The sequence below is a fragment of the Macrotis lagotis genome, chromosome 7 (assembly GCF_037893015.1).
Source record: "Macrotis lagotis isolate mMagLag1 chromosome 7, bilby.v1.9.chrom.fasta, whole genome shotgun sequence".
In the NCBI taxonomy this organism is placed as follows: domain Eukaryota; kingdom Metazoa; phylum Chordata; class Mammalia; order Peramelemorphia; family Peramelidae; genus Macrotis; species Macrotis lagotis.
Window position 1 is genome coordinate 214,999,713 of NC_133664.1, and position 15,257 is coordinate 215,014,969.

The following is a 15,257-nucleotide window of genomic DNA, read 5'->3' on the forward strand; positions in this document are numbered from 1 at the left end:
TTTTTTGGTATTCAAAACCATATCCAAATGCTCAGCATTCTGTCCCCTCAGTTTTGAGTTCCCTTTTATCGATTGTTTTCCTCTATAAGATTGTAAGCTCTTTGACAGCAAGGGACTATCTTTCTGCTGATCCTCAGTCGTTTCACACAGGGTTACTACACATAGTAAATACTTAATAAATCTCATTTCTTCCATCCCTGAGTGTTTCTTCTTTATGTCCTCCTTTCTTCCCTCTTCTTTTTCTTCCTGTCCTATCCTTCAACCTAGAACTGCCTGTACTATAGAACTGCCTGTACTATCCTTTGACTATTTGTTCAAATCACAAAATAAACATAGATTACATGCCATTGCTGACTTTATATACTTACATATGGAAAATCATCAAGGCTAAGCAAAAATTCAAAATTGACAAGCTTAAAGTAAATCTCTTCCTTTATCTAGCTACCATTAAAATATGTCATGTTACAATAAAAATGTTATAAATTAAAGTCTTATCAAATACTATTTAAAATGTTTATTTTTCATGTCAAAAAAAATTCACACATTTTCCATAAGGGTCTTTAATTTAGGAAAATAACTCATAAACAGCTTAAAATTAATGAAAAAAATACAAATTCATCTCTATTGTCTTATCAAGTCTATGGAAATTTGAATATGCAAGCAGCTACCTTTAAAACAGGGAATGAATCTCAGGGCAAATAATACAAGGAAAAAATGGAAAATTATTTTCCAAAGCTATTACAAAACCTGTTATTTTTTTATTTTTTATTTTATTTTTTCCAATTATATGTATAGATAGTTTTCAACATTCATTTTCTGTAAGAATTTGAGTTCCACATTTTTCTACCTCCTCCACTTCTCTTTCCCTCCCTATGACAGCAAGTAATCTGATATAGGTTGTACATGCTAAACATATTCCTATATTAGTCATATTGTGAAAGAAGAAGCAGAACAAAAGGAGTAAATTCATGAGAAAGAAAAAAACACAAAACAAATTTTTAAAAAGTTTCATCTGCATTTAGATTACATAATTCTCTGAATGTGGATGGCATCTTCTATCACAGATCATTTGTAACTGTCTGATCATTGTACTTCTGAGAAGAAATAAGACAATCATAGTTGATCATAACACAATGTTGTTTTTAATGTATAAAATGTTCTCCTGATTATGTTCGTTTCACTCAGCATCAGTTCATATAAGTCATTCCAAGCTTTTCTGAAATCCACTTGCTCATGATTTCTTACAGAATAATAATATTCTCCATTTCTTCAATTTCCAATTCTTTGCTACTACAAAAAGAGCTGCTATAAATATTTTTGTTCATTGGGGTTTTACCCCCTTTTTATGATCACTTTTGTAAGTACTTGATAACAAAGGGGAAAACAGGCATCTTTCAGTTCACAAAATTTTCCATTAGCTTTACTGCAGATAGCATTCTTTCACATTGGGAAATATTTTATTTGATACTAATTCATAAGTTATGCTAATGATATAACTACTATGCTTAAATTATCTACACATTATTTAGGAGCTGTACTAGATGCTATAATTATTTGAAAATTTCAAATTTTTAAAATTTAATTTTAATTTACAAGGCAATTTACAAGACAAGTAATTTATAAGACAATAGGATTTATTGAATAGAAAATAGCAATTTTCCAATATTTTAGATTAAGTTAACAAATGAACAATTGAGTTCATAATTCTAAATAAGCATAATGTAAGCAAGTATTCTATTTCATTTATCATATTCAAAAATTCATTATAAGAACTATATTTAAATTTTTAAAATACTTCCTTATGCTTAGAATTCTAAACTTTTATAAAGTTAGTTATTTTGTACAAATTAAAGTTACATTAAAATACAGACATTTGCTCATTTATATAAACTATATGCAAGAATGGATGTTGCATTATAAATATTTTAAAGAGTTATGAAATAAATTTTTTTAAATGAGAGAAAAACATAGAACAGGTGTGCTTTCCAATGAGCTTTCTTACTCCATGGAAATAATTTTCATTTTTTCAGCTAATTCTTTTCTAACTTCTGTGTGCTTTTCCAAGTTTTCAATCTCATGTGGTAGGTTAATGTCCCAAATAGACAAACAAGACTCTGTTTCTAGAAAAAAAAAACACGTCTTAAAAGGCAACTTAGATAGATATTGTACTTGCAGCATGGCATCCCATGGAGTTAGAAAGATACGTGTTTAACATTTACATTTAACATTGACATTTACTAATTCTATAACCAGGGGCAAGTCTGACTTTTTTCTTTTTCTTTTTTTCTTTTTATAAGGCAATGGAGTTAAGTGACTTGCCCAAGATCACACAGCTAATAAGTATCAAGTGTCTGAGGCTGGATTTGAACTCAGGTACTACTGATTCCAGGGCCAGTGCTCTATTCACTACACTACCTAGTTGTCTCAAGTCAAACTTCTTTCAGTTTCAGAAAATTATCTCTATAAATTATAGGTAGGTTACAATCTGTCAAAATGGAAAGAATTTTCAGATTCAGTGTTTCATACTTGAAATTACAAGTCCTTGGTAGATTGATGCCTAATTTTACTTAGAATTAATCATTTAAAAATATAACTCTATGAGTGCATTTAGGAACTCATCATATATATATATATATATATATATATATATGTATACTATTATACAAAATAAATTGTGAAAAAGAATAACATATTTAACAAAAGCACCTAATAATATTGTCATTAACTAAAAATTATATTTGCTGGCAGTAATATTACTTTGGAGATAAAATGAGTTTGCCTGGTAATCAGGAAGACCAGTGTTGCAGGATCCCCTTTGATGTAGGCTGCCCATGAGGATCTGATTAAGTAATTGAAGCTTTCAGTGCCTCAGGCAATTAGATTGTGAAAAAGTCTCTGACTTATGTTAGCAGAGGAAGTGCCCCAGAAGAAGCTCCCAGCATCAAAGAAATAATATAATCATAGAATTTGAGAGATGCAAGAGACTACAGTTTTCATTTAAGCAACTTTAAAGATGATATACACAAATGGTAGTACCTCTAAAAGTCTCTCTTAGAATATGGAACCCAACCTATTTCACTTTTGGACAGTTTTAATTGTTAGCATGTTTTTCCTGACATAAAATCTAAAATTCTTCTTAGTAGCTCCTAGTTAATAATGGAACAATCAACTATCATGCTTCCCCCACAAGATTTCTCCAGGCTAAACATGCCTAGTTCCTTCAAGTCTATATCATAGTTTGAAGGCTGTTTACGAGATTCATTTGTTTGGAAACTCTAGGTTATCAATATTCTTAAACTGTGCTATACAGAACTGAATACAATATTACATTAGAACTACCACTGTAATTCCCTCAAGCATTTACTTCAAAATTGTTTCATTCTTAATATACCCCAAAATTGTATTAGCTTCAGTCCATTAAATATGTATGTGGGCATATATGTGTGTTGCCCAAAACTAAAGAATTTCTAGTTACAGTTTTGAATAGAGAGCTTATCTTTTTAAACTTTACCTTTTTGATTCGGAGTACTTTCATTACTTTTCTGGCAGTACCCCAAAACCAGCATTACATTTTTTAGGCTCCCTTTAGAAAAAAGAAAATAAGAAATAAAATACCTGCAAAAATAATTCCTGTAAACACAATAAAAATAATTCCTGTAAACACAATAAAGACAATTTGCTTACAAACAGTAGAAGGTTTAGTTTTAGATATGGATTCCTTGATGTAAATTTATAATTCTAATTTTTAAATGTAATTCCCACAGAGACATAAGCATGATTGTATCTGTATAAGGATCAAAAATAAACACCAACATGAAAACATATAATTTAAAAAATCTACAGTTGTGAATATCACTTGAAAAATAGATGAACAACATATATTTCTACTGTATTTTGTAAAATAGAAATATTATGAAAGGTAATGCTCTGCCATGTTAGTAAGGTGATTATAGGCAAATTATTGAAACTTTGAAGGTGTTTCCTTATATTTAAAAATATGTATAATAATATTCGCCTTACTTTGGATAGTAGATAAAGCACATTGGTTGGTTATAGTGGATAAAGAGCTGACCTTGAAGACAAGGGTTCAAGCCTGTTCTCTGACTGATATTAGTTATGTGACTTTGGACAAGTCACTTGATCTCTCAATGGTCTAGGCAACTCTTTAAGATGTTAAGTTGCAGAGAAAGTACTACCATTAGTTCTAGAGGGAATTTCCTCCCCTAGGAATTTCCTATACCAATGAAGTTAAAGGTTTAGTCCCAATCCCTCTCCCAGGGCTCTCATGAGGAAGTTGAATGGTTTAGTACAAAAAGAGCCAGATTTGTCTTAAGGAGACCTTTGTATGACTCAGGTCTTATAGTTACTATGACAATGATCAATACACTTATGCTTCAGTTTGCATTTACTAAATAAATATTCAACTTGTATTATCTACTTAATTCACAGGGTTGTGAAGAAAATGTTTTGTTAAAAATAAAACTTGCCAATAATATGAATAATCATTATAGCATCCCTGAGATAGTACTCTGAAAATATGAGGAATTATTAGTGTACAGTACTTTATAATTTACTAAATGAGATTGTTAATATAAATATGAAATATAAATAGCATAGATTACATATGGAAAAGATGAAGCTCAAAACTGTCAAGTGATTTGTCTCATGTCACTTAGCAGACACACCTATTCAGGTTGCTGAATCAAATTCTAAAGTTATGGTAATATTTTTGATGATAATATACATTTAAAACTATAATGAAAGATGGCAGCACAACATAGCACAGTGAATGAATGGTGGTTCTTGTGAGCAGTTTGTCAGTGCTTGGGTATCAGAAAGACTGTTATAAATTTCTGCTTGATTATAGTTCTAAGAAAGTTTGGTACTGAAGGGGAAAATATGTTTTTCCCCAAGAAAATTATAACTACAATTATAATATCTTACTTTTTTCTTTCCTGTTAACAGGAAACATGTAAATTTGATTTCCTAAATATAGTATTATATTTACCTCAGAGATCTTCAGCATCTCCTTTCTTTCAGTTAGATGGTATCTATTCATTTTTGCATCTATTTATCCTACTTTTACATTATATTTAATATTAAACATAGAGAAAATAACCTTTAATTACTTTTTTATCAAAGGGTAAAAGAGAAAGGAATTTAACTTACCTAACTGGACTGTCATCAGTGCTCTAATAGAATTACAAAAGTTCTGAATTATGTGCATGATGCAATGTGTTGAAAGATCAACCAGTAAAATGTGACCTCCTCCTGTACCTATCCAAAGGGCAGTATTTTTCTGTAGACAGAGGGTTTTCACTCTTCCAGAATAAGTCATTTTATGTTTTGATTCCTTGGTTAATATTACTGCATGCTCCCTGGAAACATGAACAAAAGCTTCACCAGGTGTTTAGACATAGCTTTTTTATATCTAAATTGTATAAAATTGTAAATATTTCTAAGTTTTTTAATATAAATTCGAAATACCAAAGAACAATAGACCAGTATAAATGGGGAATATTTAAAGCATATTTAATGAAGAGGAAACTTCGAAGAAAAACTGAGCTGTTCAAGAAGTTGGAATTTACTGGAACTAAGGGGGCATATAATTGCTGATGTAAAAGTCTGTCCAAAAATGGGGAAAATAAAAACTTGATAGTTTTGAAAGTCCTCTAAAAAAGTCTTTAAAGGGACACATTTAGGGGCAACTAGATGGTTCAGTGAATAGAGCACTGGCCCTGGAGTTAGGAGGACCTGAGTTCAAATTCAGCCTCAAGTCACTTAACCCTATTGCCTTGCAAAAACCAAAAAAAAAAAGAGACACATTTAAAAAAACTAATTTAAATTCTGTCCTGAACTAACGTAAAATCTCTTTCATGATAAAAGTCAAGTGAGGAATTGAAAGAAGAAAAAAAGGATAATTTTACATATTATTTTAAAATAGAAGACATAGAAACTAACTTCTCTCCTTGACAATTCTTCAAAAAGTGATTATGAATAAAACATTTTTAAAATGAAAGGATACAACAGCTCCTCATCATGAAATGAACTTAATATTTTATGAATTTGACTACTTCACAGTTCAGATCCCCTAAGAATATGGCAATTGCCTATTTTAAAATGATTATTCAATAACAATGTTATGTCACCAACAGGTAAAAGGATTTTTATTTTATTGGTATAAAATCCAGTGTCTGCCTAAAGCAATATTTAGTATTCAAAAGGTACAAGAATATGACCATTCTCTTTTTAATTTTGCCTAAATAAAATGTGAGCTATTTAAAATTGGACAGAGCTTTCAAAGGATATTTAAAATGGAAAATTACTTTAAAAACTGTACACAGTCTATTAGGACGCAAAGTTTCTCCGTCTTCTTGTCCCAAACTTCAACGAAATGGCTGTTTTTCTTAGCTACATAGATAGCTTTGTCCACCACAATTGAAATGATATTGGAATCACTGAATGTTGCATAAGAAAACCTATGACAAAAAAAAGAAGACTATTATTTATTTTCTCCTATATTTAGGTGTATAATAGAATTTCTCTGTGGATTCAACAAAAACATTAGCTAATTTTTAAAATAATTTAAAATTTAAAATAATTTAATTTTAATCTATATATGTTTTTAAAAGAACTGAGTATTAACTTCAACAAAATAACAAGCCAGTTTGTAAATCAATTAATAAGCCCTTTTTAAGAGTGGGAACGGGGGAAACAAAGAAAAGTAAAAACAGGCCTGACTCTGAAATGAATACATTCTTCTGAATTCCATTTGGAATTCTCTTTTAGATAACTCAAACTGGATATTCCATAGGCATCTCAAAAGCAATATGTTTCAATTATAGCAATCTTTGATTCCTCTTATAGGTTCAATGTTTCCATATTTTGAAATTTCAAACATCAAATCTCTCGAATACTTCCTCCCATTCTTTCTATTTACATAGATACCAGCCTAGTTTAGATGCTTTTCACTTAAACTATTACAGTAGTCTTCTAGCTATTAACAGAGAAACATTTCTGTGCTCAAACTCTCCCTATTCCAACCCAATCCCAAAGTCTGACCATTTCAACACCAACCCTGCCCCAAATAAACTTCAGTTCCCTATAATCTCCAGGATCAAAAATAAAATTCTGTTTGACATTTAAAATCCTTTATGGCCAACATCAACAACATTCTTCCCTCCCAATCTTTCCAATCATTTCTACTTTAAACAGCTCTCTACCTCCTCCCTTTCCTCCCTCCCCTTCTTCCCCCCACCACATCCTGACTTTCTTGCTATTCCTTTAATAAGAACAACCCATTTTTCAGCTCTTGGAATTTTCTCTTGTTGTCCCTTACACTTTAAATATTCTCCCTACTCCTTTGGCTTCCTTTAAGACTCATCTAAAATTCCACTGAAAGCTTTTTGCCAGTCCTCTTAATTCTAATGCTTTCTGCCATTTGATTATTTCCTATTTATCCTTTATATAGAAAGTCCTCAAACAAATCAACTTGTTTCCTCTGGAACATTCATGGAGGCCAAGAAGCAATAGTTAGAACTGAATATGGAACACTGATTGGTTTAAGATTGGGAAAAAGAGTACAAGTCTATCTATATATCCCCTTATTTATTTAACTTATACAGAGTATATCATGCTAAAAGTCAGACAAATCAAAAATGGAATTAAATTACCCAGGAGTATTTCAACAGTTTCAGCTGTTGCAGATGATCCACTATGATGGCAGAAAGTGAAGAAATAAGGGAAAAAGAGAGAAAAAAGATTTATAAGCAGGCTTGAAGCTTAACATGAAAAAAAAGACACAAAAAACCCCACTAAGATCAAGGCAACTGGTCCCATCACTTCCTGACAAATAGAAGGAGGAAAAAAATGGAAATGGTGTCAGATTTTATATTTATGGGTTTAAAGATCCATAGTTGGCATCTACAGGTATAGAATTAAAAGATGCTTACTTCTAGGAAAGAAGGCTCTGGCAAATTTGGAAAGCATAAATACTAAAAATACATTACTTTGATGACAAAAAGTCCATAGAGTCAAGTTATTGTTTTTCCAGTAGCAATGAATGACTGAGAGTTGGACTATAAGGAAAGCTGAGTGCCACAGAATTGATGCTTTCAAATTGTAATGCTAGAGAAGACCATTGAGAGTCCCTTGGATGGCAAGGAGATCAAATAAATCAATACTTAAATTAATTCAGGCTATTCACTGGAAGGTCAAATACTGAAGCTGAGGCTAAATACTTTTTCCACATAATGAGAAGCAAGGGCTCCTTAGAAAAGATCCTGATATAGGGAAAGATGGAATGCAAAAACAAAAAGGTATGATAGAAGATGAGATAGACAGATAGTATTATGGAAACAACAAATATGAGCTTGGACAGATTTTAGAGATAGGGAAGGATAGAATGGCCTGGAATGCCATAGGGTCAGGAGCAATTGGACACAACTGAAGAAATGAATAACAACAAATCAAAAAGAGCTTGCTGCATATTTTGTTAATTGTCACATTGGATTGTGAGCTCTTTGACAGTAGAAACTGTCTTCTCTTCTTAGGTTCTGGCCCAGAGTACTTCTGTACTTCGAAAATTCAATTCACATACATAAATAATGTTAATACAATTGGAAAAGTTATGTGCCCCAAAAAGAAGTCAAACAGATATTAGACTGAAAGAGGGTGAAAATACATGGAAATGAAGAAAAATACTTTAGTAAAGACCTCCAAATGAATGAGGTAACACCCATAACAAAAGGATCATGAATACACTTCAACAACGCATAAATGTACTGAGACTACAAAGATCATAGGAAGAGCTCAAGGAGTGTCAATAATGATGTAGGAAAAAGGTACTTATATGGAAGTTTCAACTGAATTCTCACTTTGACAAGGTAATTCTTCCATTTACTCTTAATTAATTCACTGTCCCACTCATCATCAGAGCTTTTCTGAACCTTTTTATCTCTCCTCAAACGTCTGACAGCTCCTTCCCTCCCTACTCAGAAGTTTGCTCCATATTTCACTGAAAAAAAAAGCCATTCACAAAGTTTCCTCCTCTACCCTCTTCCAATCTCACATCACTCAAATTCCTTCTACTGCTTCAATCCTGTCTCACATGAAGATGTTTTACTTCTCTATCCCAAGAAATCTTATTCTAACCTGTCTACTTCATCAGGATATCCATCATCCCTACTCTTTCTCTTATATTCAACCTCTTCCTATTTGCTGGTTGCTTCTTTACTGCCTTCAAGAATGCTCATGTCTCCCCCATCCTCAAAAATCACCTTACTTGATTCATCTATATCTACTACATATTGTCCAATATCTCTCCTCCCTTTCATGGCTTGAAAAATCTGTCTACAATTTTACAGGCTGACTTCCAACATCCATATTCAATTGAAGTTGCTACAAAATCCAAAGGTGCTGGTATTCTCTTAATTTCCTAATATAATGGCCTTTTCTCTGTCTGACACTATCACAATTTTCTCCTTGATTTTCCTTCTCATTTTCCACGACACAACTCAATCCTGGTTCTCCTCTCAATCTGACTACTCCTTCTTAGTTCCCTTTCCTAGATCTTCATCCAATTCATGCTCATTAACTGTAGGTATCTCCTAAACTGGACCCTTTCTCTTTTTTCTTCTATATTATTTCACTTGGTGATCTCAACTGCTTCCATGGATTCAATGGTCATTTCTATCTTGATGACTTTGAAATTTACTTATACAGGTCTTACCTCTCTCCTAACTTTCAGTCTTGAATTTTCAACTGCCTTTTAGACACCCTGAACTGCATGTGTCATAGACAAAAAAATAATTTTCTTTCCCCCAAACCCCAAACTTCCCTATTATTGTTGAGGACACCACTATCCTGAATTACCCAGATTCACAATATGTCATTATTGACTCTGTAAGCCACTCTGTCTCTCACCCCACATATTCAGTCAGCAGCCAAGTCCTGATGATTTTAACTTCTCCTCTGCCATCATCTTGGAGTAGTCTCTCATCATCCACCATCTGGATTATTACAACAGTCTGCTGTTTGATCTCCTTGCCTTAAGTGTATCCCCACTCCAATGACCCTGGTATCTTTGCTATTTCTCCCAGATGCTATTTCTCCATTTACTGACTCTGGAAATTTTCACTGGATGTCATTCATACTTGGAATTCTTTCCCTTCCTATCTATGTTTTCCGATTTCTTTCAGGTGTGAGATAAAATTCTACCTTCTGTAAAACATCTTACCCAAACTTTCTTAATTCTATTGCCTTTTTTCTATTGATCATCTCCAGATTTTATATTACACATCTTCTTTTTATAAAACTATTTTCATGTCGTATTCTCCACTAAAATTATGAGGGATAATTCTAGAATTAGGAACTGCATTTTGCCTTTCCTTTGCAGCCTCAATGTTTAGTACAGTGCCTGGCACAGAGTAAGTTTTTAACAAATTTTTGCTGACTTAGCTGAGGAAAAAGACCTCAGTACTAATAATGACTCTTTCACTGATTTGATAGAGCTAGATGCTAGATCAATCATTTTACCTCTCTTGCCTCAATTTTCCCATCTATAAAATAAAGTGATATGACTAGACTGTTTCTAAGACCTCCCTTCTAGCAATATGATCCATGATCTAGAAGGCAAGTTTGGCTAGATTAAAGAAAATATGAAGGGAAGTGCCATGAATCATGAAGATACCTGAAGGCTAGTTTAAATAACTTGTATTTTATTTGACAAACAATTGGGATTTTTGAACAGGGAGTAAGGGGCCATGATCAGACTGTGCCTTAGTCAGGTTACTGTGAATTAAATGAGAAGGATGCATGAAAGAATAATGAGACCAGAGGAAGATAATTTATTTAGGAATCTATCAAAGTGATCTAGGAAAGAGGTATAGAGGTTTAGAACTTAGAATTTAGAAATAGTGAACTTTATAAGGAAAAATAAAGGGACAGATATGAGATATTGTAGAGGTTAACAGCAACTGGCAATGTAGAAGATGAGGGAAGAGGATGAGACAAAGTTTTAAGCCTTTGTTACTGGGAGGATGACAATGCCCATCATCAGATTTGTAAAAAAAATAGCATAGTCTCTGGGACACTAATACATTGTTGGTGGAGCTGTGAACTCATCCAACCTTTCTCAAGAGTGATTTGAAATTATGCCTAAAGAGAAACAAAAATGTTCATACCCTTTGATCCATCAATACCACTACTGGGTCCTTACCCTGAAGAGATTATGGAAAAGGGTAAAAATGCCACTTGTACAAAAATATTCATAGCAGCCCTGTTTGTGGTGGCAAAGAATTGGAAATTAAGTAAATGCCCTTCAATTGGGGAATGGCTTAACAAACTGTGGTATATGTATGCCATGGAACACTATTGTTCCATTAGAAACCAGGAGGGATGGGAATTCAGGGAAACCTGGAGGGATGTGCATGAACCAATGCTAATTGAGATAAGCAGAACCAGAAAAACATCGTAAACCCTAACAGCAACATGGGGGTGATGATCAACCTTGATGGACTTGCTCATCTCATCAGTGAAACAATCAGTGACAATTTTGGGCTATCTGGGATAGAGAATACCATCTGTATCCAGAGAAAGAATTATGGAGTTTGAACAAAGACCAAAGACTATTACCTTTAATTTTTTTAAAAAACCTGATATCTTATTATGTAATTTTGCTATCTTAACTTTTACTTAATTTTTTTAAGGATATGATTTCTCTCTCATCACATTCAACTTAGATCAATGTATACCAAGGGAAACAATGTAAAGACTAACAGAGTGCCTTCTGTGGGGGCTGGGGGGGAAAGCAAGATTAGGGGAAAAATTGTAAACCTCAAATAAAATCTTCCTAAAAAATCTTTTGAAAAAAAATAGTAAGAAATATGAGTTTTGTTTTATACTTGTTGAGCTGAAGGTGACAGAGGGACATATTGTGAATATAATAAGGAGATCACAGGAATTCAATAAGAATCCAGGATATCATAGCAATAAATAAGTTTAGCTGGCATGGATGCTTCCTCAAATGGAAATTTGATGCTAAATTCACCAGTCAGGGAAGTAAAACTGTAGAGGGGAAGGCTTTTGAAAGCATGAAGATGACAATGGTGACAAGGTAAAAGAAAGAGATTGGGGAGTCATCTTGGGTTGAACACGGTTTGGAAAACAATCTTAAAAGCATTATAAAAAATTCATTAACATTCATTTATTTTTTAAATGATGTTTTCATTTCTTTGTCATAGCTAAATGATAATGATGGAAATTGTTACTGAATTTTACATTTAAATTATCTTCAATTAAAAGAAGAAAGTCATATTGGGGTCCATAAGTTTTAGATATTACTGTTAAAATCTTGTAACTCTGGAGTATTTTGGTTAGCAGAGGCTTATATTCTAATGGAAATACTAATAAGAATTGCTACAATGTGAACCAGGAAAACAAACTACATAAAGGTTGTAGCAATATACATGGAAAGAACACCAACAGAATAAATTTGCTTAAAAGAAGAGAGAACACACCTTTGCAGAGGAATGGCACTATAGAAGTCTTGACTACTGAATATATTTTCATACTCAATGGTTTTTGTTGAACTGCTTTTCCCACTAATCTTTGTCATAATGAATGGTTCTTGGGATGAAAGGGGAGGGAACATATGTTGGAAAATTATTTTAAGATATTATTTTATTTGGGTCTTATAACAAACTTGAGATAATTAAAACAGGCATTATTGTTTCCAGTTTACATTTGTGAAAATTGAAGCTCAGAGACTAAGTGGCAGTGTCAAAAGAAAAATTCAACTCCTCCTAATTCTTCAATACAAAAAAGTATGAAAAATGAGCCATACCAAAATAAATATAGGATATTAAAACAAAATCTAGATTATCTGGATTGGGGAAAGGGATTTTTTACTATCTATACTTAGAGTTATGAAAGGACAACACTGGAAATTCATGTGAGAGGTATTTTCCTAAAGTTTACAAATAAGAGATATTTCAGGATGAAAATAAACTTTTCAAACTATATCATCCCCCTATATACAATACTCTAGACAAGAAAGTATAAACATATTAGGTTTTTGTAAGGCAAATAGGGTTAAGTGGCTTGCCCAAGGCCACATAGCTAGGTAATTATTAAGTGTCTGAGGCCGGATTTGAACTCAAGTACTCCTGACTCCGGGGCCAGTACTCTATCCATTGTGCCACCTAGCCGTCCCAAAAGTATATATTTTCAAAATAACTTTGATGTGAATGGATCCAACCTTTCTAGAGAGCAATATGGAACTATGCCCAAAGAGAAATAAAACTGTTCATACCCTTTCACACAGCAATTCCAATTCTAGGTCTATCCAGAAGAAATAAAAAATGGGAAAGGTCCTACATGTTCCAAAATATAGCAACTCTTTTTGTAGTGGCAAAGAATTGGAAATTGAGGGGATGCCCAATAATTGGGGAATGGCTAAACAAATTATGGTACATGAATACTATGGAAAATAATTGTTGTATAAGAAACCATAAATGGTTGGACTCCAGAGAAGCATAGAATGAATAACTTACAGGATCTGATGCTGAGTGAAGGGAGTAGACCCAAGAGAACAATGTACATATCAACAACATTATGAGATGAACAAATCTGATGGAAGCAACTCCTCTGGACAGTCCAGAGAGCTAGGACAACTCTATCTGACTGGTTATGGACTATATTATCCCCAACCAGAGGAAGAAAAACAAAATAAAACAAAAGACACAAAAAAACTCCTTCTGAATCTGATGAACACTTTATAAAATTTATCTTTTATGTATCTCTTTCCCTTAATCCTCATGCCAAAAATTACTAATTTGTAAACATATTTAAAAAATATGTATGTTTAATGCTAACCTGACTGTTCCCTGCTGAGGGGAGGGGGCTGGGAAAGGAGGGTGGAGGGAAATTTTGTAACTTGGAAATATGCATGTACAAATGGTTGAAAATAAATAAATAAAAACAAAAAATAACTTTGAAAATAAAAGGACCAACAGAAGTAATCAAAACAGGAACCAGAGAAGGAATAATTAGAAATATAGGAGGAGAAACATAGGATTGCTGGAAGTGTCATAGAAACACAAAATAGATTACAATTTATGAGGTGGACTTGTAGTCAACAGTTGTGTGTCAATTCTTGTACAGAAGTCAAACTATCTACTCAAAAGTCTATATGTTAGAAATTACAATAAAACCTGTTATGCTGCTATAATTAAAATTAGCTACATAATGATCAGAAATTTGATGTCCTAAGATTTAGAACCAGAAGGGATATTGGTTCAACCACCTCATTTTACAGGTAAGGAAATTAAGGCCCTAAAAGTCATATTACTTGATCTGAAGCCACTGAAATAGCTTTGCATTATAGCATGTTGTCTTTCAATAACTTGTATTGTTTTATGTTGTCTAAAAATAAAACCAAAAAAATGCAGTTGTTCCATCAGCCAGCACCACACCATTATGTGTAAGCATTAATTACAGCAAATGGAGAAGTTTTAAGTACTGTGGACAAGTTCACTTACCTTGGCAATTTCCTTTCCAGGGAGGTACATATTGACAATGAGGTTGATACATGCATTGCCAGAGCTAGCTCAGTATTTGGGAGGTGATAGAAAGTGTGGGAGAGAAGAGATATTAGAATGACTACTAAACTGAAGGTCTACAGAGTCATTGTGCTGACCTCATTGCTTATGCCTGTGAAACCTGGATAAACTACCAGTACCGTGACAGGAAACTGAATCACTTCCATTTAAATTATCTTAGGAAAATTCTGAAGATCAGCTAGCAGGAGAAGATACCAGACATTGAGGTCCTATCTTAAATTAAACTGCAAAACACACCAACATTCCTACAGAGAGTGCAACTACAATGGGCTGGGCATAGTGTTAGAATGCCAGAAGTACATATGCTTGCCAAAAAGACTATTCTCTGGAGAACTTACATAAGGCAAGTGCTCACAAGGGATTCAGAAGAATCAATACTGGGATACCCCGAAGATCTCAAAGAAGAACTTCAGAATTGACTGTACAGCCGGTGAGATATTGGCACAGGACTGCCCAGCATGGTGTGCTCTTGTCAGTGAGGAAGGCCGGATTGAAGCAGTTCAAAGGAAATGTGGCATCCATAAATTTAGAGTACCCACCCCAAGTGTTCACATGGACTATTTGTGCCTGAGCTGTTTTAGAGCATTCTAAACTCATATTAGTCTAATCAGTCACAGTCAGACAGACTATAATTTC

At 33.2% G+C, this 15,257-nt stretch overlaps 1 protein-coding gene across 5 annotated transcripts in view; it reads right to left on the bottom strand.

Annotated features, from left to right (window-relative positions):
- Window positions 1-1,119: 1,119 nt before the first annotated feature.
- Window positions 1,120-15,257, bottom strand: part of LRRK2 (leucine rich repeat kinase 2) — a 262,718-nt gene continuing 248,580 nt past the window's right edge. For all 5 annotated transcript variants that reach the window (XM_074194833.1, XM_074194832.1, XM_074194831.1 and 2 more), the window contains 4 exons: window positions 6,327-6,479; window positions 5,170-5,378; window positions 3,512-3,583; window positions 1,120-2,120 (listed from right to left, as the gene is read on the bottom strand). In XM_074194833.1, coding sequence (XP_074050934.1) covers window positions 1,999-2,120; window positions 3,512-3,583; window positions 5,170-5,378; window positions 6,327-6,479 — 556 coding nt within the window. In that variant the 3' untranslated portion in view covers window positions 1,120-1,998. The remainder of the gene's footprint in view (window positions 2,121-3,511; window positions 3,584-5,169; window positions 5,379-6,326; window positions 6,480-15,257) is intronic.